Genomic DNA, 26,063 nt, shown 5'->3' with positions numbered 1-26,063 from the left:
ATGTGTATGAGTCGAGTCTCTTTCATTTGAAAGAAAACTCTGCAATGAGAGGGCATAGGATGAAGTTAAGAGTAATCTGAGGAAATACTTTTCTACAGAAAGGGTGGTAGATGCATGGAACAGTCTCCCAGAAGAGGTGGTGGAGACAGAGATTGTGTCTGAATTCAAGAAAGCCAGGGATAAGCACATGGGATCTCTTAGACAGAGGAAGAGATAATGATTACTGCGGATGGGCAGATTGGATGGGCCATTTGACCTTTATCTGCCATCATGTTTCTATGTCTGTAAACTTCTGCACCTTTAAAGAGGACAGATTCAGAAACAATGTACTATTTGTTTACATTGTCAGACCATGTTGGGGGGGAGGGAAGGCCTAAGTGTGATCCCTCCCCCCTGTACCCTGATTGTGTTACTCTGCTTATTTACTATACTGTATATCATTTAAGATACTGATGTGAACTCACCAGCCCTCTTCTCTATCCACTCCATAGTTCCTTATGTCTCTACATGACTTTTCAGGTCTAGCCAGCAGAGACTTTGTTCCATTTCTCCATGAAAAATAAATGCCTTTACTGCCCTAGACAGTACATTTTACACTGCCTGCTGTTTGAAATTCCCATTTGCCATTTCTGTAGATCAGCTCTTGGGCTTAGGTAGGAGAGGGTAGGAAGTTGAAAATCGAGGGCCCTGGCAGGGAGCACTTCCTCACCTCCTGCAGCTTACGCTCCTGGGTGCTGAGTGTCCCAAGCATCCCGCTGCCCCTGACGTCGGGGATGTCCTGCCAGAGGGAAAACGTGGAACCCCGGGGGGAACACTGTGAGCGGAATGAACTAGTAGGGGAGAGGTTGGCTTTGTGGGGCACAATGATGTCGTCATCTTCCACCAGAGTGTCCTCCCGCTTCTGCCGCTGGATCTCTCGGTTAATGGCCACATCACTATACTCCTGATATAGGACCGCTGTGAAGACAGCAGAAAGGGGGACAGAATTATTTATGAGCACAGGACAAGCTTAGAGATGCATGGCCTGATTCCCATATCCACCACTCATTCCGAGGCCAATCTTGAAAAGAGCATAGATGGTTAGTGGCCTCCCCTATTATCAAACTTTTCCATGGCACTGTATGTGCGGAAGGTAATTCCTTAAAGAGGTACCTTACTTTAGGAGCAAAAGATGCCTAGTTGAGGTACCTATTTTTCTTTACGAAATACTAGCGTAATAGGTCCACACCGTGCTTTTATTTCAGGTCAGATCATTTCTGCCAGCCATAGAGCTGGTGTAACTACACAGTAGTGTAGTAAGGAGGCAGACTGCCCCAGGCGCTGTCTTCGTGGGGATGCTGGCACCTCTCCAGGCCCTACCATATATCTCCACTCGTTGCTCGCCTCAGCCTCGGCTCCCTTTTGACATCACTTCCTGGTTATGGGACCAAGATGTGATGTCAGAAGGGAGCCGAGGCTGGGGCGAGCAGTAGGTGGAAGATGCTGCTCGCGCCAGCACTCTATTTCAAGAGGTATGCGGGGGTGGCACAGGGCAGGGGCATGTGACATGGTGGTACATAGAAGGGGGTGCATGAGGCGGCAAGGCTGGTTGCCCTCGCCCCAGACGCCAACCTCCCTAGCTACGCCACTGAAACTACAGGACCACTGAAGGACTTGTAGATTAGCGTATCACAAACTGTGTACTGCGGCCCACTAGTGCGCTGGCCGAGATTTCAGGTGTGCCGCAAGATACTGGGGAGGAGGAGAGGAGTCGGCGCACTGCCTAAAGGATGTACCTCTTGCGGCGAGAAGCACATCCGGTAGGCAGTCATCCGGCACCAGCACCTCTCCATCTCTCCACGCGCCTTCCCTTCCAGCAACACCCCCGCCTCGCCACTGGCGGCTCAGGACCAGTCTGGAGGGCCTTCGCCCGTGCACATGACGTCATCGTGTCAATGCCCCCCACTTCCTGATGCCTCGACCCAGGGCAACCACGTTTAGTGTGCCGTGGCTTGACAAAGTTTGTGAGACACTGTTGTAGCTGATAAAAAGACTAATCTACACTTGCGTAAATCCACAGGAGTGTCCCCTGCAGAATAGGCATCATTTGCAGTTACAGAATAGCATTTTTATAGACGGTTTTGTCACCTAAATTCAGGCAGCTCCTGTCCCTGCCCCGTTCCTGCAAGCTCCGTCCTCATCTGCACAAACCTCAAACACTTTAAAATCATAAGTGTTCGGGGCTTGTGTGGTTAAGGCAGAGATTGCTGGAATGGGGCAGGCACAGGGACAGAATTTGTGGGGACAGGGAAATTGAGTTCTTTTGGGGATGGGGAAAAACTTGTCCCCGTGTCATTCTCTAGTGATTTACATGTACAGATCTCCTGTTCCACATAGCCAGAACAGTTCAGTCTGTGCTTTAGAAGAGGTTCCAGAGGAGCAGATCCGGTTTTAAAATACCAGCAGAACTTGAGGCCTCTCGACCTGGACGTCTTCGTTCCAATTTCTACCTTCTTTCTAAAAATGTTGTTCAATCTGTCCAAAACTCACTTACTAGGTTACCGACTGCTTCTTTTCACTTTCATCACTTCTTTTTCCTATACGTCCAGATTCTGTAAATGGCGCCTTGAAAAAAAGGTGCCGACTATATCAATCACGCTTACGTGCTGTTTACAGAATCGTATCCAGTAGTGGAGACCAGGGTTTTACTGGCCTAATTGCAGGTGCCCAATTTCTTTTGAGAAATCGAACCTATCAGCACCTATTTTCTGTCCCTATATACACCATATAGGCTTAGGGAGCACTAGGCACCATGCAATAGTTGCCTACCTTTCATAGAAATCAAGTAGGTGCCTATCGGCCAATTAAATTTTTTTTCTCAATTATGAGCTCATTAAAGCTCGTTTAGGTAAGTAGGTACCTCTTAGAGAAATCTGGCCCATATTGTTTTCCTTACAATGGCTCACCATTCGGAAAAAAAGGAAATGCATCCTATGATGTCAACAGACCCCAAGACAACAGCAACAAAGCACGAGAGAGAGTCCAAAACTACTGTGTTCACAGAAAACTTTTATTCAGTCACTGGCTATCCTTGGCTACATCAAGAGGTCAATGAGGGACATAAGAACATCAGTCTATCCCAGTTTGGCAAGGCTTAAGGTCCATCAAGTCCGGTATCCTGTTTCTAACACTGGCCAATCCAGGTCACAAGTACCTGACAAGATCCCAGAAGAGTATAATAGATTTTATCCTAGGACTAAGCAGTAGATTTCTCCAAGTCCATCACAACAATGGCCTATGGACTGCAAAGGTCAAAAATATACAACAGGCGTGGTTGTTATTTAAAAATTCCATCTTGGAAGCCCAGAATAGATATATTCCATGTATTAAAAAGGAGGAAGGAAGACTAAACAGCAGCCAACGTGGTTAACAAGCGAGATAAAGGAAGCTATTAGAGCTAAAAGAGAATCCTTCAGAAAGTGAAGAAGGATCACACTGAAAATAACTGTAAACAACACAAGGAATGTCAAGTCAAATGCAAGGTGCTAAGGAAGGCGAAGAGAGATCTCGAAAAGAAAATTGTGCTGGAAGCAAAAACACACAGTTAAAACTTTTTTGGTATATTAAAAAGCAAGAAGGCAGGAAGAAGATCAGTTAGACTGCTAGACAACTGAGGGATATATGGGAAAACAAGGACATAACAGAGAGATTAAATGAATTATTTGCCTCAGTCATCACTGAGGAAGAAGTGGGGGGGATACCGGTGCCAGAAATTGTATTTAATTCTAATCAATCAGAGAAACTCGTACAAATCTCTGTAACACTAGATGATGTAATGGGTCAATTTGACAAACTGAACAGTAGCAAATCATGTGGCCCAGATAGTATATATCCCAGAGTGCTGATAGAAATGAAAAATTAACTTGCAGAGTTATTAGTAATTTTTCTTTAAAAACCAGCATAGTATCGGAAGTCTGGAGGGTGGCCAACATGACACCGATTTTTAAAAAGAGTTCCAGAAGTGAGCTGGGAAATTATAGACCAGCGAGTCTGACGTTGGTGTCAGGCAAGATGGTAGAGACTATTATAAAGAACAAAATGACAGAACATATACGTAAGCATGGATTAATGAGAGAAAGCCAACATGATTTTGGTCAAGGGAAATCTTGCCTCACCAATCTACTGCATTTATTTGAAGGGGTGAATGAACATGTTAATATTGTATGTTTGGATTTTCAAAAGGCATTTGACAAAGTACTTCATGAAAGACTCCAGAGGAAATTAGAAAGTCATGGAGGTAATGTCCTTTTATGGATCGAGAACTGGTTGAAAGACAGAAAACAGAGAGTAGGTGTAAATGGTCAATATGCTCAATAGAGAAGGGTAAATAGTGGGATTATAGTATAAAATTTAATTGATATTTAATTCCTTTGGAGTAGGGAACAAATGAGTACATCCCCTAGGTGTTTGGAATGGTAAATAGTGGGGTGTCCCAGGAGTCTGTGCTGGGACCGCTGCTTTTTAACATATTTATCAATGATCTAAAGCTGGGAATAATTAGTGACATAATTAAATTTGCTGATGATGCAAAGTTGTTAAATCGCAAGAGGATTGTGAAAAATTGCAAGAGGACTTTGTGAAACTGGGTGTCAAAATGGCAGATGACATTTAATGTGAGCAAGTGCAAAGTGATACATGTGGGAAAGAGAAACCCAAACTATAGCTATGCGATGCTGGATTCTGTGTTAGGAGTCACTGACCAGGAAAAGGATCTAGGTGTCATTGTTGAGGATACGTTGATACCCTCAGCTCAATATGTGGTGGCTGCTAAGAAAGCAAATAGAATGGAAAACAAAGAGGAAAATGCTAGAATGCCCTTGTATCGCTCTATACTAAGGCCGCACCTTGAATATTGTGTGCAATTCTGGTTGCCGTATCTCAAAAAAAGATATCGCGGAATTAGAAGAGGTACAGAGAAGGGCAATAAAAATGATAAAAGGGATGGTGTGACTTCCCTATGAGGAGAGGTTAAAGTGGCTAGGGCTTTTCAGCTTGGAGAAGAGATGGCTCAGGGGCGATATGATAGAGATCTATAAAATAATGAGTGGAGTGGAAAGGGTTGATGTGAATTCAAGTTTTCAAGTTTCAAGTTTTAATAAAATTTTGATTAATCGCTTTATCTGGATTCAAAGCGATGTACATCATGATAAAATTACAATATTAAAATTATTACTACAATAGATAAAACAAACTCAACTTTAGACAGATGCAACGAACTGGAAACATAAGGAATTAAGGGGAGAATTTACATTGTATTAAAAGTCTGGAGAGACATATAGGGAATGGACATGAGGAAGGGTAGGGTGATTGAAGAAAGAGAAAAAAAAATGATTTCTGATTTTTTTTTTTTTTAATTAATTTATAAATGCATCATTGAAAAGAAAAGTTTTCAATTTACTTTTGAATTTTTCTATATTAGTTTCTTCTCTTAGATAAATAGGGAAGGAATTCCAATTTTGGGGAGCAGTAACGGAAAACATAAACTGGCGGCGCGTATTTATTATTTTTAGAGATGGGATAGATAATAAATGTTGTTCTGCAGATCTTAAAGTTCTGTTGGTAGTGTAAGGTATTAATAATTTGTGAATGAAAGCTGGTGTTTTAAAAAAAAGGGATTTGAAAGTAAGCAGACCAAAACAGGATACTGGACTTGATGGACCTTCGTTCTGTCCCAGTACGATGATGCTTATGTTCTTTTTTTAAACCCCGCTAAACTAACTGTTTTTCCAACATTCTCTGGTAACTTTTAATTACAAGTTGTGTGAACAAACATTTTTCCAGTATTTTGCCAATTCAGTTCATACCGTTAATGTTTTGTCTCGTTCACAAAACTCTCTCTGGAGAAGCTGCTTTACATTTTATTCTTGGCACAGACCATACGTTCTTGTGTGAGACTTTAGTTATCTACTTCTCAGCAATAGTGCCTTGCCCAAACTCGTAATAGACCATTTGCTGTAGTTGGCATTTTTGGAATGGAACAAATTAGCAAGCGAGATTAGATGATGCCTTAGGATGGTTCCTAAATATACATCATGTTCAACAAGGCATTCACTGTTTTAACTGAATAGATTAATAGGGCAGAACAGAATTTTGAATCATGATGGAAGTCTGTTTATTTAACTGAATAGTCCAAGACGAGCTCATTACTTCATCCAGTGACCTAACCCCACATGCACAAATGATCTTTATCCAAACTTTGACTTGGGGAATGGGTGGGCAAATTTTAGCCACATACAGACCCAAAGTGCCTTCATTATAAAGAAGGAAATGAACTCTAGGGAGACAATGGCTACCAGAAATATTTACCGTGGGTAATCTAGTCATGCTCTAACCAAGACTTCAGTAAATCTTACTATGAGGGAGGCAGAGAGAACATACAGTTCGCACCCAGTCTGGTTGCTTAGACCAGTGTTTTTCAACCGCTGTTCCGCGGCACATTGCCTGGTGTGCCGAACGGTCAGGGCCGCCATCAGGGCAGTACCACCAGTCCTGCATTCAGGGGCCCGGAGCTGACAGGGGGCCCGGGCTCCCCCAGGGTCCTAGGCCACAGTCTAGGGAGAGGGGCGGTCCGCCCCACGTGGACAGGAGAGAGCTGGACGGGGGACCCGCGGAGTTCAATACATCTCGAGCCGCGAGGCTCGTCTTCTGTTCCTGCCTGCCCTGCAGCTAACATATAGCCGATCGCAAGCGTTCCCCGATGTCAGCGCTGATGTCAGAGGGAGGGCTTAAGCAAAGCCTGCCCTCCGACGTCAGCGCTGACGTCGGAGAATACTTCCGTTCGGCTATTTGTGCGCAGCAGGGCAGGCAGGAAGCAGAAGACAAGCCTCGCGGCTTGAGCTTCGTTTTGCTGAGAAAGTTGCAAAGATGGGCTGGGAGGCAAACACGGAACACAAAAGGGGGGAGAGAGTGCGTTTTGGACACAAGGAATGAACTTGGGAGAGAGGAAGGGAGGGAAAGAGATGCTGAGGTGGGGGAGGGAATGGGTTTTTGGACACAGAAGGCATGGACTTGGGAGAGAGGAAGGGAGGGAAAGAGATGCTGAGGTGGGGGAGGGAATGCGTTTTTGGACACAGAAGAAATGGACTTGGGAGAGAGGAAGGGAGGGAAAGAGATGCTGAGGTGGGGGAGGGAATGGGTTTTTGGACACAGAAGGCATGGACTTGGGAGAGAGGAAGGGAGGGAAAGAGATGCTGAGGTGGGGGAGGGAATGCGTTTTTGGACACAGAAGAAATGGACTTGGGAGAGAGGAAGGGAGGGAAAGAGATGCTGAGGTGGGGGAGGGAATGCGTTTTTGGACACAGAAGAAATGGACTTGGGAGAGAGGAAGGGAGGGAAAGAGATGCTGAGATGGGGGAGGGAATGAGTGTTTGGACACAGAAGGCATGGACTTTGGAGAGAGGAAGGGAGGGAAAGAGTTGGTTGTGTACACGGGGAATAGAAGAAAGGAGAATTTTTGGTCATACGGAGGGAGTGAGGTACAGATAGTGGCATACCAGGATGGGGGGGGGGCGGTCTGCCCCACCCCGGGTTTACGTCCCAAGGGGGTGCACAGCTGGCCACCCTCCAGTGTTGTCCCTAGGCCGGCAAACTGCGGCTCTTTAGCCACTTGAGTGCCACCGCCACCATCGGGAACAGGCCGGCGCCAAGTTCTCCCTGCTTTTCCCTGTGGGGCCGGCCAACTCTCGCCACTCGCGTCAATTCTGAAGTCAGAGAGGACGTTCTGGGCCAGCCAATCGCTGCCTGGCTGGCCTAGAACGTCCTCTCCGACGTTAGAATTGACGACGGGTGGCGAGAGTTGGTCAGCCCCGCGGGGAAGAGAAGCAGGGAGAACTTGGCGCCAGCCTGTTCCCGATGGCGGCGGTGGCACTCAAGTGAATTACTTTATATATATAGTCAATATAGGCACAGAGTTAAATTTTTTAACATTTTCTAATGGTGGTGTGCCTTGTGATTTTTTTCATGAAACAAGTGTGCCTTTGCCCAAAAAAGATTGAAAAACACTGGCTTAGAACATCCCTTTCTTCATGATTGGCTGCTCACTGCTGTTCTTGGACATCCCAAGGTCAGGGCTGACTCCTGACCCAGGTCAACCATGGAAAGCTAAGCCACTTCTGGTTATACCCCAATTCATTGATGAGCTTTGAGGTTCTCCCTTTCTTGACTTAATTGGAAAAACAAGTTTATAGATGCAAGGTGGTAAAACTGGGATTGATTTTGTCAGGATTGACCCGAGTTAGCCACCAGCCCTACTTTTCTTAGCTACCAAGAAAAGGTAAGTCAGCTCACAAGTCTGGAGGAACCTGGACTGCCTGTACTTGCAACTCAGCGACGCTCCATGAGGCTCTCTCTCCTGCAAAGGCTCCTGCCTACAAAAAAGAAGAGCAAGAGAGGTTAGACTGCCAATCAAAGGCTACGACCAGGTACTAGCCCACAGTTCCTTCTCACAATCCCCCACCCAGACAGTAAGAGAAACTAACACGAGGTATTCTTGACCGGTGTTAATACCACAGCAAATGGCACCTCTGTAGGGAAGGGCAGAGCACCATCTACTGGATGAAGGAGAAACCTGGTGAACAAGGCCTCAAATCCTGATGCTTCTCGTAACCTTAGGCCACTTCACGTACCTTGCCTTAGGTTCTAAGTTTCTTGGGCAGGAAATAAACACTGAAATGCAACTTGGCTTTAGAAAAAAAAAGTGAGTAATTAAGTATAAATCTTGGCTTATTCCACTCTCCCTCCCTGGCAGTGTTATGTAGAACACGATTCTCTCCACCATCTTACTTGGGAGATGAGGTGCTCTCTCTCGCATGCGTCAGGACAATGCTTTCACTTCTGGCACTGCTCCAGCTCCGTTGCCTTCTGTTTCTGCCTGCAAAGACAGAGAACAGCAGGACGGTTGAAAGTGTCACTCGCTGGAAGAGCAGTTTGTAGCAATGGTTGCTCTCTGAAGTCCAGCACCACAAGAGGGGTTTTTAAAAAAAATTATTTTAAAACATTTATCTCCCACCATCTACACATGGAATCTGTGATACTCTTTGGGGTTCCAAAATGTTGCTACTATTGGGTTTTTGCCAGGTACTAGGGACCTGGATTGGCCCTGTGAGGACAGGTTAATGGGCTTGAGGGACCTTTGGTCTGACCCAGTAAGGCTATTCTTTTGTTCTTAAGATTCTCTAAATGGCACCATTTTCTTCTGTCGCTGATCACATGTCGATCACACGAAGGCACCGTTTAGAGAATCATGCCTCTAGCAAAGATAGGCACTGGAAATCTAGGCCATCAGGCACCTTTCCTCTGACATGAATCGCACCTCCAGAGGCACCTACCACAACATGGCGTTGGCCAAGCCTATAATGGCATTAGGTGCTGGTAGGTGCCTCTGGAGGTGCGATTCCTGTGCCTTTTGTTTAAGCACCGGTAAGGAGCATTTAAAAAAGGCATTTCCCTCCTAACATAGGCGTCAGTAGGGCGCCTTTTGGCACCTAGATTAAAAGGTGCCATTTATAGAATTTCCCCCATAATGCTGTCCAAATGGATATGGCACCAAATATCTCACATTGCCAATAGCTGCCATGGAATATTCCAGTCCCTGGCAGTATTTAAAAATTGCTGACCATCACAAGCTCAGTATTGCCAGCATGCAAAATAAAAGAATCAGTTGGACCGCTAGATGGCCAAGGGATTAAAGCGGCTCTCAGGGAAGACAAAGCCATAGCAGAGAGATTAAATGAAACACGTGGGTGACTTACTGGTATCAGAAATGGTATTCAGTTCTGATGAATAAGAGAAACTCATACAAATCTCGGTAACACTGGATGAGGTAATGGATCAGTTTGACAAACTGAACAGTAGCAAATCTCCTGGACCAGATGGTATACAACCCAGAATGCTGATAGAATTGAAAAATGAACTTGCAGAGCATTTGAAAGGAAACTGCAATGAGAGGGCATAGGATGAAGTTAAGAGGTGATAGGCTCCGGAATAATCTGAGGAAATACTTTTTTTTACAGAAAGAGTGGTAGATGCATGAAACAGTCTCCTGGAAGAGGTGGTGGAGACAGAGATTGTGTCTGAATTCAGAAGGGCCTGGGACAGCAAGTGGGATCTCTCAGAGAGAGAAAGAGATAATGGTTACTGCGGATGGGCAGCTCTATGACCTCACAATACAGGTTCAAAGAGCCTTAGCCTATAGGAAGAGGAGATGCAAATGTTAAGAACCTTACCCAATAGGGAGAGGAGGAGATAATGGTTACTGCGGATGGGCAGCTCTATGACCTCACAATACAGGTTCAAAGAGCCTTAGCCTATAGGAAGAGGAGATGCAAATGTTAAGAACCTTACCCAATAGGGAGAGGAGGAGATAATGGTTACTGCGGATGGGCAGCTCTATGACCTCACAATACAGGTTCAAAGAGCCTTAGCCTATAGGAAGAGGAGATGCAAATGTTAAGAACCTTACCCAATAGGGAGAGGAGGAGATAATGGTTACTGCGGATGGGCAGACTCGATGGGCCATTTGACCTTTATCTGCCGTCATGTTTCTATGTATTATTAGTAATTAGTAATTTTTCTTTAAAATCCAGCATATTACCAGAAGACAGGAGGGGACCGACGTGATGCCAAGTTTTAAAAAGGATTCCAGAGGTGATCCAGGAAATTATAGACTGACAAGTCTGACTTCGGTGCCGGGCAAAATGGTAGAGATTATTATAAAGAACAAAATGACAGAACATATACGTAAGCATGGATTAATGAGAAAGTCAACATTGTTTTGATCAAGGGAAATCTTGCTTCACCAATCTACTGATAGAAAACAAAGAGTAGGTTTAAATGGTCAATATTCTCAATGGAGAAGGGTAAATAGTGGGGTTCCCCAGGGGTCTGTGCTGGGACCACTGATTTCTAACATTTATCAATGATCTAGAGATGGGAATAACTAATGAGATAATTAAATTTGCTGATGACAAAGTTGTTCAAAGTTGTGAAAAATTGCAAAAGGACCTTGTGAGGCTGGGCATCAAAATGGCAGATGGCATTTAATGTGAGCAAGTGCAAAGTGATCCATGTGGGAAAGAGGAACCCGAACTATAGCTATGTGATGCTGGGTTCTGTGTCAGGAGTCACTGCCTAGGAAAAGGATCTAGGTGTCATTGTTGAGGATACGTTGAAACCTCAGTTCAATGTGCAGCAGCTGCTAAAAAAGCAAATAGAATTTTAGGAATTATCAGGAAAGAAATGGAAAACAAAGAGGAAAATGTGATAATGCCCTTGTATCACGCTATGGTATGTCCACAACTGAATACTGTGTGCAGTTCTGATCGACGTATCTCAAAAAAGATATAGCGGAATTAGAAAAGGCACAGAGAAGGGCAACAAAAATGATAAAAGGTTTGGGGTAACATCCCTATGAGGAGAGGCTAAAGCGGGCTCTTAAGCCTGGAGAAGAGATGGCTCTGTAAAATACTGGGTGGAGTGGAAAGGGTAGATGCGAATCACATGTTTACTCTTTCTAAAAATACTTGGACTAGGGGGCAAGCGCTGAATGGTGAAAACTGAATAAATAAATAGATACATTTTTAAAGACCCGGAGAAAAATATTTCTTCCCTCAACGTGTAATTAAACTCTGGAATTCGTTGTCAGAAAATTTGGTGAAATCAGTTAGCTTAGCAGGGTTTAAAAAAGGCTTGGATCATTTCCTAAAAGAAAAGTCCATAGGCCATTATCGAGATGGCTTGGGGAAATCCACTGCTTTTTCCTAGGATAAGCAGCATAGAATCTGTTTTCCTACTTGGGATCTAAGTTGGCCACTGTTGGAAACAGGATCCTGGGCTTGATGGACCTTCGGTCTGTCCCAGTACATCAACTCTTTTGTATTTATCTCTGATGGAATTCTATCCCTAAAACCAGCAAGTGCCCATTTCCTGGTATAAGCCAGCCTCCGATCTCTTGCAGATGAAATAACTAAACTGCAAATTTTAGCCGAGACCACAGGTCATACAAGAGATGCCCTACAGTAAACTGGCAGCCTGTGAGCGCAAACCGTGCCCTAATTTTTTTTTAATTATTATTATTCTGGGGCGGGGAGGGTGGTAGCTGGTAGTGACAGCGTGGTTAGCACATCTATGTTACCATGTTGATACTGATTAGCGCCAGATTACCACATAAGCCTTTACAGCCTACCAAAAATAGGTGGTGTCAGTAAGTGCCCACTTAGCAATAATTTTAATGGGCCATTAATTCTGAAAACGGGAAGAGTCAGCTATTTTACAGTTGCGGCAAAAAAAAAAAAAAAATGGCCTTGGCACAGGGGAAAGACCCGCATAAGGGCATACTAAGGCCACATTTTACCACAGCTTCGTGCTGTACACTAGAGAATGACATGGGGACAAATTATTCACAGTCCCCGTGGGAACTCATTTTCCAGTACCGTCCCCGTGAGTTCTTTTCCTGTCCCTGCCCCATTCCTGCAAGCTCCGTCCTCATCTGCACAAGCCTCAAACGCTTTAACATCCTAAGTAGCAACGTTCTAAAGCTCAGATTGTGATGTCATAATGCCTCATTCCACCAATGCCTAAGCTCCGTCCTCATCTGCACAAGCCTCAAACGCTTTAAAATCATAAGCAGCAACATACTAGAGCTCAGATTGTGATGTCATAATGTCTCATTCCACCAATGCCTAAGCTCCGTCCTCATCTGCACAAGGCTCAAATGCTTTAAAATCATAAGTGTTCGAGGCTTGTGCGGTTAAGGCAGAGCTTACAGGAAGGGGACAGGGACAGCGACAACTCACAGGGATGGAATGGGGAAACTGAGTTCCTGCGGGAACAGGGAAAAATTTGTCCCCTGTCATTCTCTACTGTACACCTTGACTGAATGGCAGACTCCTGTGGGTGTCCTGAGCAGGCCTCATGAAACCAGTCTTATAAGTAACCTGCATATCATAATGCTGGTAGAAGCAGCTCACCTTCCTGGTCTGCGCCTGTGCTCTTGTCTTTTACCGTGACCCTGGTGGAGAGGGACTTGCTCAGCGCTAGCGAGAATGCTGCTCTGCGTTGGGTCAGTTGAAGTTTGCTGATGAGCTCAGAGGCAGAAAAGCGCCTGCGTTCTTGCTCCGAGCCCCTTATGTTCTGGCGCTCCACAGCTGAAGACACCGATGGATCAAGAGTCTGGTCCAGGCACTCTGGTAATGGCTCCGGCTGCTCCGCACAAGGTGGCGAGAAAACAGAGTCATCATCCTGAGAGATCCCATCACTCAGGCTCTCTGGGGAGTAGATCCGGATCTTTCTCCCTGAAAGGAAGGACAGTCTTCTCAATCGGAGAGCAGAGAAGGAAACCACCACACCTCCCAGCAGGCCCAAACCACTCAGAACCTCCAACATTCTCAGCCTTTTAAGACTACAAAGATTGTAAGTAGACGAAACCCTTCTCTGAAAATAATGGGATGCTAAGTCACATATTCTCAACAGGAGTTAAAGAGACTTTGTAAATATCACTGGTTTACTGTCTCTACTAATATTATTGCCCCAGGAACCTGCCTTAAACTTTACTAAGGTGCACTAACAGATTTGGCGTGCTCTATAGAATTAGAGTGTGTTAAGAGCCATAAAACCCACACGGCATTCAGAGTGCCTTAGTTAAAGGACCTCTAAGTAGACCAGTTGGTTCAAACGCCAATCCAGGAGTGGAGAGTGCAAAGTATATGGAATATTTTCCTATGGCCTCCCAGTATCTCAATTCCAGCCCAACCATATAAAAATGTGGAAGATTCCATCTTATAGTTTCTGGGTATACCAACCAGATTCAAATTGGCGAGTCTAGGATCCCCTGGAAGCAGTAGATGGGCTGGAGTAAGTCTTAACAGAGATTTCAGCAGTTGGAACCCAAGCACAGTACCGGGTAAAGCTTTGGGTTCTTGCCCAGAAATAGCTAAGTTTAAATTGAATCAGGTTGGGCAGACTGGTTGGACCATTCGGGTCTTTATCTGCCGTCATCTACTATGTTACTATGCCCCTGTTTGAATGGCATCTTTAATACATTTTCCAATGCAATCAAGACATTTTAGACCACAAGAGCATTGAATGTTGCTACGCTTTGGCCAGGTACTAGTGACCTGAATTGGCCACCATGAGAACAGGCTTGATGGACCATTGGGCTGACCCAGTAAGGCTAGTCTTATTTAATATTACATGTTCTAGATGCCCACGTTTGATAGAAGTTCTGGAGCAGTTTTTCCATACCAAGCTGCTCTAATATGGAATGCTCTGCCACTGGAGCTGAGGTTTCAAAATGGTTAGGTTTTAAGTCTCATACAAAAAGATGTGTGTTGGTTTTGGGGGGGGGTTATTTTGGTTTTTTACTGGAATGGCACTTTTAACTAGATATTTCAAGGAAGAATATCATTTAAATATTTTGTAATCCACATCAAATCTTCACTGGTTATTTCACTCCCATTTTGTATTTGCATTTAATCAGCTACCAGTAAAATTCCCAGAGACCACCATCTCTAAAGATCGAGCTGCCAGGGAGCTGCTGATTTTGGTGATGTAACATTTAGCGTGGGCTGAATATTTTGTATATCAAATTATTCACATCCAGCAGGTACCTGAGGAAACTTCTTTTGGAACCTGTAGTTCTCTGTACTGGGAAGTACCAGAGGTTCTTTCCCTCCTGCCAGTAAAGGACACAAGAATTCACCTGCATTTAGTGGACTCGGCAACCAGATGTTTCCCTCTGTCCAACTGGAGAGCGGAGAAGAGTTTGCAAAGATACCCAAGTAGAGAGGAGCCAAATGCACTTCATGAGAACAGCAAGGAGAAGAATGCTCTCTATGAGAACCTTCAAACTACCAAATTATAGGCAAATTTTGCAAGTAAATTTTCAAAGGGAAAGTCTCTACATACCATAGGCACCAAAAACTCACAGTTACCAGGTAAAAATTTTAGTCTTCATCCCACCCAAGACCTCTCCCCAGAACTTCCTAACCAAAGGGCAGCTAAAGGTTAGCACCTTGTGAAATACAGTACATATATTTCTATCTTCTAGAGCAGTGGTTCCCAACCCTGTCCTGGAAGACCACCAGGCCAGTCGGGTTTTCAGGATAGTCCTAATGAATATGCATGAGAGAGATCTGCATATAATGGAGATGCCAGGCATGCATATTCATTAGGGCTAGCCTGAAAAAAAAGTACTAAGAGGTCAAACCCCAAACAGTGTCACACAGTTCACTGAAATACTCACATGTGGATTTCCTTTGATCTGACCCTTGGGACGCGCGTCTCTGTGGCCTTGGAATCCATGGGCTTAGCATGAGGTCACCGAGGGATGAATCACTGCGAGATGAGGGTGAGAAGTTGGAAGAGGTGAAGGAGGCCTCGTGAGGCCAGCTGTCTGCTTTCCCAATCACCTGCCGACCCTGAGAGGGAGAGAGTCCCAGAGGTTCACGAAGCAGATCTGGATCGTCCACATGGGGACAGTCTCTGTTGCTACTCTCAGTTGCAAGGGACACCCTGCAGTCCCTGGGCCCACCTATAGGTGGCCCATCTATGTTGTTCTTATAGTCAGGGGGGAGATGCTTCTCTGCCTCTGGTGAGCTCTCCTCGAGGACAGTGCTGCTGGCCATGATGCTGAAGGAACTACCTGTGTCCGAGGCATGCTTGAAAAGCCTGTCTTCTGTCTGCACATATCCCTGCAACTCACTGAAAGACAAACTATCTTCTTTGTAAATGGCAGTGGGGTGCCTGTCACTGACGGGCCTATTGCTGGTGCTGGTGTCTTCCTGTGCCTCAGATTTGCCTACAGCAAGAATTTGCATCTGCCCGTTTTCTCGACCAAACGGAGGGATGTTCAAGTGTGGCTGGAAATCAGGAAGGGGTTGGTATTCCATACCCAAAGACAGACCCGAAATTACACCTGGAGAGATACAAAATGTAAATTACTGTTAATGCATCTTTAACCCACAAATCTCAAGTTGCCAGCAACGCTAGAAAAAAGTTAGTCTCCAGGCACCAGATATCTTAGCCCAAGTCTAAACTGGGGATTAAAACCTATTTTATTTGGGAGTCCCAGGCACTTGTTATTACACCCGATTCCATAAGGTCCTGAGTTCTTCCATCCTTATGCCACGGTGGTAGATGAGCCTTCAACCTGTGAGGACAGCTCTACGTAGCCATCATACCTTTCGCCCTCTGACCCTGGAGACAAGGTAGCAACTCCAGAGGAAAGGAAGAGAAAACTCATTATGGATGGGAGTAAATGATACATTTATGGTGATCTTATAAGCTTTATCTACAACTCTCAGTCCTTGTCTGGGGGGAGGGACATATGTACAAATGCAATCTCAAACTTTGCATACAGAATTTCATGTCAACACAAGAATACCTCGAAGAAGAGCCGGTGCTGGTCTCAGCGATGGAGACGGTAATCAAAGAAGGGAAGTCGTGAGGCAAAAGATGTCAGTCACTCACCGCTGGGTTATCCAAAGTGTACTTTTACTGAAGAACAGCACGGTATCAACAAATGGACTCAACACGGGCAGTGTTTCGGCAATCCTGCCTTTTTCAAGAGTCTGTGGTGGCTGGTCTTTACCCTTATGGTGCTGGGTACACCACAGGTAGCTAAAACGTGCGAGACGATGCGTGAACGTGGTTGTGCCTGTTCTCATCGGGAAGACTAGGACATTCCTTCAGTTCCAGAACAAAATCCCCGCAGGTGGCATTCCAAGATAAGCTGGGACTGCAAGGTCTGCGAGCACCCCCTCCCAACCCCCACATCTGCACGATTTCCTAGAGCACCTCATCCTGCCAGAGGATGAAACTGCAGGAAATGACCTCCCCCCCCCCCTCGCTACTAAACCATTCCCAAAGATCTGTCCAGACATCGAACAGCTTTGCAGTTCTGTGACCGAGAAGGAAAGTGGGAGGAGCAAGAAATTGGTGGCATTTATCTGCTTCTTTCTCCATTTTGAAACTTTTAAGTTAAATTTCTGGAATGTAGACCGACAGTTCTTTTGGTGACTTGACTATTTCAACTGCTTCCAGAAGCCATTAGCAAACTCCTTAATTACAGTTCATTTTCTTGCCTGTGCTGAAGAGAAAATCATTATTTACTCTACTCCGTCTCATTTCCATCTAAACTGGGAAATGCGTTCACTGCAGGAGTGTGGACTCATAATAGACGGTAATAGCACCCCTCCCCCTCATGAGAGCAGATAGGGTTACCAGATGTCCTCAAAAGGAGGACATGTCTGGAAGGCTTTTCAAAACCTGGCATTTTGTCCAGGTTTTGAAACGAAATCACGTTGAGAGGGGACAGGATGTCATGGAGAAGGCCTGGGGTGGATCTAAAAGGTCCGGATTTTACCCACGTAAAATCTGGTAACCCTATTCCTAGGGGCAGCTGATCCTATCTCTTGAAACCAGAACCTGCCCTTAATGCCACTTACAACTATCAGCACCCTGGCCAAAGCCTCATCTTCAAACAAACCAGACTGTGGAAACGCAATGTTCTCGGACCTTGGAGATCATTTTATTCAAAATTTTCTCGATAAAAGCAAACACAGCAATACAAACTCAATCCATATGTGCCTTTAAGACTGGACCCAACACGGTCCGTGTTTCGGCTCAACACGCCTTCCTCAGGGATCCAAAATGTAAAAGACAAACTTATACAGAAGTGGAGAAAATGTTTACAGGTACCGAATCCAGAAGTCAACGTGTTCTCAGCATTGACTTGGGAACCTAAACATGCCAGACTAGTTAGAAGTCCTTTTAAACCAAGACAGCACGAAGACCATCAGTCCTAAATGATCAAAAAAATGATGCATTTAGGCAGAAAAAATAAAGATCACAAGTATAGTATGTCTGGGAAAGACCGAACAGGAAAAGTACCTGGGCGTACTGATAGATAGGACCCTGAAACCGTCGGCGCAATGTGCGGCAGTGGTGAAGAAAGCAAACAGAATGCTAGGCATGATAAAGAAGGGAATTTTGAGTAGATCAGAGAAAGTTATAATACCGCTCTACAGAGCCATGATCAGACCACACCTGGAATACTGCGTCCAGCATTGGTCTCCATACCTAAAGAAGGATATAAAACTGCTGGAGAGGGTGCAGAGACGAGCGACGAAGCTAGTGAAAGGTATGGAGAACCTGGACTACGAGGAACGACTTAGGAGACTGGGGTTGTTCTCCCTTGAGAAGAGGAGACTGTGAGGGGATCTGATCGAGACTTTCAAAATACTGAAAGGATTCGACAAAATGGAGCAGGGCACAGACAAGAGGACACAGACTGAAGCTGAGGGGGGACAGGTCCAGGACGAATATCAGGAAGTTCTGTTTCACGCAGCGAGTGGTAGACACCTGGAATGCTCTCCCAGAGGAAGTAATTGCAGAATCCACCGTTCTAGGATTTAAGGGTAAACTAGATGCACATCTCCTTAAGAGTGGCATAGAGTGATACGGGTAAGGGTAAATTAGATGCACATCTCCCTTGAGAAGCATACAGTGATATGGGGACTAAAACTATGCCAGGGTACACCTGGCGGGGCCTCCGCGTGTGCGGATCACCAGACTTGATGGACCCAGGGTCTGATTCGGAGATGGCAATTCTTATGTTCTTATGTTCTAAATCTATAGCATACAGTCAACCATAAAGATACTTGGTGTAATTTTGGATCATACCCTTACTATGAAAAATCAGGTTGACTCGCTGGTCCGAAAGGGTTTCCATACTTTATGAAAAGAGGAAACTGAGAGGGGATATGATCGAAACATTCAAGATAATGAAGGGAATAGACTTCGTAGATAAAGACAGGTTGTTTACCCTCTCCAAGGTAGAGAGGGCACTCTCTAAAGTTAAAAGGGGATAGATTCCGTACAAATGTAAGAAAGTTCTTCTTCACCCAGAGAGTGGTAGAAAACTGGAATACTCTTCCGGAGGCTGTTATAGGGGAAAACACCCTCCAAGGTTGGACGAGTTCCTGCTGAACCAGAATGAACGAAGGTAGGGCTCTGGTCTTTGACCTGGGGGCCGCCACATGAGCGGACTGCTGGACGCGATGGACCACTAATCTGACCCAGCAGCGGCAATTCTTATGTTCTTATGTTCGAGCATATTTTGATGTTAATGCCTTTCGATTGTTGATTCAATCACTGGCCCTTAGTCAGTTGGATTATTGTAATATTGTGCTTCTTGGTGGTACTCAGAAGAATCTCCGGAGACTGTGAATGATTCCGAATGCAGCAGTCAGATTGATTTTTAATTTGAAGAAGTATAATCATGTCACTGATTTCTATCGCTGATTGCACTGGCTTCCAGTTGAGGCTCGGGTTAAATGTAAGCTCAGCTGTATTTGTTACAAGGCACTAACAGGTCCAATTCCTGAGTATTTTCTGGAATCTTTTATCATTATACATTCTAAACAATCTCATTCATTATTCTCATCCCCTTCTGTAAAGGGTTGTAAATATAAGAAATTTCAGGATCGTTTGCTATCTTTAACTCACATATTCAAAATCTCAAATTCATACCAACAATTTTGACATTCCTTAAAGACGTATCTTGTTAAGAAATTTGTTTATTCATTTGCATTACTAGTCTTTGTGAACCACATAGAACATCATGGTATTTGCGGTATACAAGTGCGTTTTATGTTATGTTATGTTATTCTGATGAAGGAAATCAGGTTCACCGACATTTGACAACTCCAATTAATCCAAAATACTGCAGTGAAGGTCATTCACAGAAGAAAAAACCAAAACAAACCCACCCCTCCATTTCATACCCAACTCCCACACAATCCTCTCATCCGCTTTTTCCTCCTTTCACCCTCACCCCAATCTTTTCCAGGCTCTCATTCACTGTCTTTCCCCTCCCTCCTTACTTGCCCTTCACTTAGCCATATTACTCTGCTCTCTCTATCCCTTTCTCCTACTCTCCTCCTGACCATTGGACTCACTCTCTCTCCTCCTTGCAGCCAGCCCATTTTACCCAGGTAAATACATCTGGGGAGCAATTAAAGGGTTAAACAACATGTATTAACAGTACTTGAGACAGCTGCAGTCACATTTTTAAAAAGCATTAGTAGGAAATCTAAGTCCAAGCCCTCAGGCAGTGATTGCAAAAGCAAAGGGGAAAACAGGAGAAAGTGCTCTTTGCCTTCAGGTGACTGACGTTATTATGTGATGTGGCAGCTGAGAGAAACCGCCAGTCCTCGCTCTGCACACTCTTGATTTCTTGTCTAAACACCTCTGAAAAGGTCACTGGCCATGCAGTTTGTACCTTGCAGGCAGGAAGGAGATCTCCACATAACACTGACTCTGACTTTGAACCTCCGATCTCATGTGCAAAATTGCACCCTAGCTGGTAGAAACATCAGAATAATTCATAATGTTGAGAGAAAGAAAACAAAACAATTGAAATGGGGAGGGTGGGGGCTCAAGCTTTACAACTGGCAGAGGGCCTGGTGAACCATGTGAGAGACCGTGAGGACTCTCCCTGTTGCTCACTCTCCTGGAGAGTGGCGGAGAGACTGGAAGAGTCCTCAGGGCGTGTGAAGACTGAGTGACTGGAAGGACATGAGTCCAGGTAAAGATGCCCGAGCGACTGGAGGTGGGTCTGGAAGATGGAGTAGCCAGAAGACCTGCTAGAGCTTGGAGTCCAGGGGTGAGAGGCTCAAGCTTGATGACCGGCAGAGGGACCAGTGAAGAAAGTGTCCAGGACCCATGGGGACTCAAAAGGCCGAGGAGTAAGGAACTGGCAGTGGAACCAAAGAGTCTAAACTCATAGGCTGAAAGGTGATTGGTGAGTGACCGGCGGTGGACTGGTGGCGACCGGCAGAGAGACCAGTAAATGGTACTGGAAGCTGCCAAAAGACTTAAGAGAAAGCATCCTGTAGACTCTGAGAACATTGGTCAAAGGTGACTGGTGAGTGACCGGTGGCAGGGATGGTGGCGACCAGCAGAGAGACCGATAAATGGTACTGGAAGCTGCCCAAAGGGCCAATGAAGGGTTGGAATGGACCTGATCACATGTTTTACCAGTGTGTGTGAATAAAAAGTGGTATTGTTTTAACAGTGCCTGATAAACGAGAAGGAAGACCACAGGTGTTTGTTGAGTGGGCTTAGTAAGCTTGATTGTCAGGTTTAGGAAAGATCCCTGGGGCATAAGCCCCAGCTGAGGACTATCCTGGAATCACCAGACTGGAGTAGGTTGGAAGAAGAAACACATGGTAAAAAAAACAACCCAGAGAAGTTGCGAGAGCCGGACTCTTGTTTTGAATCTGATGAGTGTGGAAGAAGAACAAACCAATACCTCCCAACTCCCCTCAGTATCTGAAATTAAATAGGCTGCTAATATTTTACAAGTCAGAAAACGTGTAAAGACAATGTTGTTTCAGAGAGAATATATTTAGATTTCTTCATTGATATCGAGCAGGTTTTTTAGCGTATTATCCCCCTTTTTATAAAAGAGCAGTAAAAGAAGAAATGGGCTTTCCGTAGTAGATAAAAGATGATCAATTGTATGTTAGGTTTATGATGGCTTTTATGTTGATTTTATATATGTATGATTGTACCCCGCTTAGGTTTTAAGTGGGATATAAAGATCGTTAAATAAAGTGTCCATCCAGTAGCCTTAATGACATCCTCCACTATGGTGCATATGGAAAGGAGACTTGTCTTGACCAGTTGCCTTTTTTGGATCGCTAAAATCATAAGAACATCCTTACTGGGTCAGACTAATGGACCATCAAGCCCAGTAGCCCATTCTCATGGTAGCCAATCCAAGTCACTAGTACCTGGCCAAAACCCAAAGAGTAGCAACATTCCAAGTTACCGATCCAGGGCAAGCAGAGGCTTCCCCCCATGGGTATTTTTTTGCGCATAGCCAAGCGATGTTAGTGCTTGGCTAGTTTGCATGGGGTTTTAGCTAATTTGCATGGCTGGTTTGGAAAATGGATGATCAAGGAGAAAAACATGCGGTGAGCTGTTTTGTGCATCGGGTCGGCCAATGCGATAATTGCAAAAGCAGTCAGAACTGGTTTAGCGACGATCGCTGACTTTAGTGCATCTGGGCCTCAGGCTACAGTCATGCTGAGATGTCAAGGAATGCGTATCAAGATGATGGACAGCTAGAACTAATCTAATTGTATCCATGAGTAATATTTGTTAATTTTACTACCGAGGCCGACTCCAAGGCAAATGGGTAGGAAGGGTCCTTGGAGAGACCGATAATGGCTCCCATTCAGAACCAATGCTAGGAAGTTCTTCTTCACCCAACGGGTGGTGGACACCTGGAACGCGCTTCCAGAGGGAGTGATAGGACAGGGTATGATATTGGAGTTCAAGAAGGGACTGGACAATTTTCTGAAGGAAAAGGGGATAGAAGAGGGCTACTAAACAGGTCCTGGACCTGATGGGCCGCTGCGTGAGCGGACTGCTGGGCATGATGGAACTCAGGTCTGACCCAGCAGAGGCACGGCTTATGTTCTTATTTCCCGGGACATAGACGATGTGAAGTCCCTTCACCTTCTAGAGGTGGAGATTCTGCTTCATTCTCAACCAGGTCCAATGTGGATAAAAGGAAAAGTAATTAATTTGATGTCTAAAAAGCCAAAGCCCAAAACAAGAAGCTTAGCACCTCTGCAGAAAAAAATCCCAGTGAAGCCACTCACAAACCCCATCCATCAGCTCCACTCTGCGGTATAAATCTGCGAATTAAAATATTGCAAAAAGGTAGTCGGGCTTTGTTTCAAGTATGTAGGGTCGGCACCTCCTTCCCTCCAGCCCAACTAGGAGTTGTGACTTATGAAATTCATGTGACGGCGAAAGGCAGGTCAACAGAGAGCTGGCAGTAAGCTCAGTTTCCAGCAGAGCCCTGGAGAGCTTAGAAGGGTATTTTGGCATGCAGGAGTGGAATGTGCCATGTATGTTCTAAGGTAATAACTTCAACAACTAGACTTTCCACTTTTACAAGTATAAAAATAAGGCTCCTAGTGTGGATTCAGTTATGTGTTTTAGAGAAAGTAGAAGATGAACATCATTAATTGAGAATGAAAAGACAAAACAAAAACCAAAAAACACTCAGTAGGTCTGACAGTTATTGAAACAGCTTGCCAAATAAAAAAGGTAGCCAAAGTTTTCCCGTCACAGGACACAGACAAAAAAATGGAGCACCAGGCATCCTATGGAAACTGAAATTTGCGTGGGCAGAGAAAGGGCATTTCTCCAAGACGACACATTAACCGATTGGCAACCAGGCAGGAGAGATTCAGTTATGTGATTTAGAGAAAGCAGAGAATGGCCCTAATAAATGGAGAAGGGAGAGACTCAAGAAAACTTAGGAGGCCTGGCAGTTACTGAAATATGGAGACCAGGCTGCTCATGAAATAAGGAAGGTAGCCCAAGGGTTTCACAGTTCCCCTGTGACAGGACACAAGCTCAAGAGGCCACAGAGACTGTCCTGAAAAGTCCAATGGCTGCTGAACCAGCAGGGGGCACACAAGAGTTCCCCCTTCTTATAAATGTGCAGAAAAGAGGCAACTAGTCTACATGCGAGTGAACAGACAGAGTTAAACAACTCTCAAATGCTGACTCCCCAGAAACCAGCTTGGAGATCAGAAGGAAATCTTCTCCGAGACTGTGGCTCAAAAGCTTCCACTCTCTCTTCCTGGGTGAAGACATCGGCTCTATGGCATAACCCAGCCTGACAGCCCTGTTGGGTACCAAGCACAAATGATCACAACACTATGTCCTGCTGCCAAGGGGCCACTTATTCTAAATGCTAGTTTCAGGGTCATCACGAGGACATCTGAAAGTTCAATCAGTAGGTGGAGAGGAGGCTGTGGCTGTTTATCCTAACACAGATGTGACAAAAGGTCATTCATCATGGTCCACACGGATGCTAGGGTGGAAGAAACTGTTCCTGATGGAGCTCTTAGAGCCAATCTGAATGAGGATGGTTAGAGCAGACTTTATGAAGGCCAAGGCAACAAAGGGTCGTGTCAGACAATCAAAGAACTATTGCCATTATCAAAGACATATGGAAGCCCCACCATGAAATTTAGGACTGAAGAATGGTATATAAAGTCTGTGAACTTGGTATGAACATAAGAGCTGCCATACTGGGACAAAGCGAAGGTCCATTAAGCCCAGCATCCTAGCTAGACCCCAAGTAGTAAAACAGATTTTATTCTGCTTATCCTAGGAATAAGCAATGGATATCCCCCAAGTTCATCTCAATAACGGCCTATGGACTTTTCTTTTCTAAAATTATCTAAACCTTTTTTATACCCCACTAAGCTAACTGATTTCACCCATTGGTTAGCTTATTCCCATCTTCCCTAGGAATAATTGGGTCTTTTTACCGCAGGCCTTAGCCCAATCTTATGCAGGTCTTTTCTGCACACTAAAGCCATTTTTTCTACTTTTTGCATTAATGACCATGCGTTCCCATTAGTTTATGGCCATTTTTTAAAGTCTAATGTAATATAACCCAGTGGTATATAACACAAATACAAAAATAATAGCGAAATACCACTATATCAAACAATACACATCAGTATTGTCAAGCCTTCATCTATCAAGGCATCCTATACGGCCTCAGAAATGGAGCCTACGCACAGCAATGTAGTCACAAACTGAGACAATCCGCGTAGTAGAAATACTCCTGCTCCAATCATTGGCCTTTAAAACTAGTTTTAAAGGCCAATGATTGGAGCAGGAGTATTTCTACTACGCGGATTGTCTCAGTTTGTGACTACATTGCTGTGCGTAGGCTTCATTTTTTTAAAGTCACCACACGAGCACATCCTGCCACCCATTCTGTAGCCGGTATGTTGTACCAAACTACCTCTTTCACTGCTTGGTACGACAATCTCTACCTCGAGGAATCCCAAAGGTTTTAATGTATCCCTAGTGCATCCTTGTACTGTAATGTATGTTCTCCATATACTGTACTGTAAGTCGCCTTAAACCTTTGTAGGTATAGTGCGAGGCACAAATCCCAGATCAGATTAGATTAGATAGTATCATCATATCTATCTCTATAACAGCAGCACATGGTATGGGAAATCCTAGCAGAGCAGGAAGCAGGTGTCTGGAGTAGCCTGGTGGTCTGAGTAGTGAACCATAGAGAGAGGGACCCAGGCCCATGGCCCACTCTAACCACTACATTTATGGTGGAAAGTGATGGCCCCAAAATCCTACTGCAACCATAAGGGCTATCGGATGGTAGGCAGGTGGGTATAGTGGGTTTTGGGGAAGTTTTGGAGGGTTCACCATACATCATAAGGGGGATTATGGCAAGATGTATACCTGGCACACTTTATGTGAAATTCACAGCAGTGCCCATCTAGGATGCTCCACTGCTCTGCTGGCATGTTTGTGTGGCCAGTCCATTAAAAATTTATTGATTTATTTTTAAAATTTCTATGCCGTCTAGCCTTAGGTGGTTACAGAAGATCAAACATACATAATTCTTAAAACAATACAAAAGGACAATCGGACATCAAGATTTAAATTGACAATAAATCTTCAATCAAAGCAAGTCAGACTCTATAAAAAAGCAGTGAGAAACAGTTGTGTTTTTAAGGATTTTCTAAAAGTTCCTCTGTCAACGCATTTCCATAACTGTCCTATCGGCGAATTTCATAACTTTACCCCAGCACAGCAAAACGTCATTACACAGGTTTCTACTTATCAGAACGCAAGGGTCATCCTTTCCTTGAAATACTCTGGAATGACAAATCATCAAGATCTTATATTGCACTCGCGGCCAATGCAATTGTCGAAGATAAGGTGTAATATCAGCATATTTAGACGTTGGCCCCTCCTATAAGCAAGTGGCTCGTTTTGGATGCGTTTCATCCTATTTTTCAAAAATGGCCCAAAAAGGTAGACATCTTTCTAGGCCAAGATGTCCAGCAGGTCATTTTTGGAAGAAGAAAAAAATCCCAATTAGATGTCTTTTAGTTTGGAAAATGGACATTTTCTCTGCTGGATTTTTGGACATCTTGCACAAAATGTCC

General features: G+C 44.6%; 1 protein-coding gene across 1 annotated transcript in view; it reads right to left on the bottom strand.

Annotated features, from left to right (window-relative positions):
- Positions 1-26,063, bottom strand: part of ARHGEF19 (Rho guanine nucleotide exchange factor 19) — a 49,065-nt gene that overhangs the window by 18,214 nt on the left and 4,788 nt on the right. The window contains exons 2-6 of the mRNA XM_033922404.1: positions 15,278-15,949; positions 13,005-13,328; positions 8,821-8,908; positions 8,326-8,405; positions 710-957 (exon numbers count right to left, since the gene is read on the bottom strand). Coding sequence (XP_033778295.1) covers positions 710-957; positions 8,326-8,405; positions 8,821-8,908; positions 13,005-13,328; positions 15,278-15,923 — 1,386 coding nt within the window. The 5' untranslated portion in view covers positions 15,924-15,949. The remainder of the gene's footprint in view (positions 1-709; positions 958-8,325; positions 8,406-8,820; positions 8,909-13,004; positions 13,329-15,277; positions 15,950-26,063) is intronic.

Source organism: Geotrypetes seraphini, chromosome 15 (genome assembly GCF_902459505.1).
Source record: "Geotrypetes seraphini chromosome 15, aGeoSer1.1, whole genome shotgun sequence".
NCBI classification, from domain to species: Eukaryota; Metazoa; Chordata; class Amphibia; order Gymnophiona; family Dermophiidae; genus Geotrypetes; species Geotrypetes seraphini.
The sequence above is the reverse complement of the archived record's forward strand: the minus strand, read 5'-3'. Positions and strand labels throughout refer to the sequence as shown.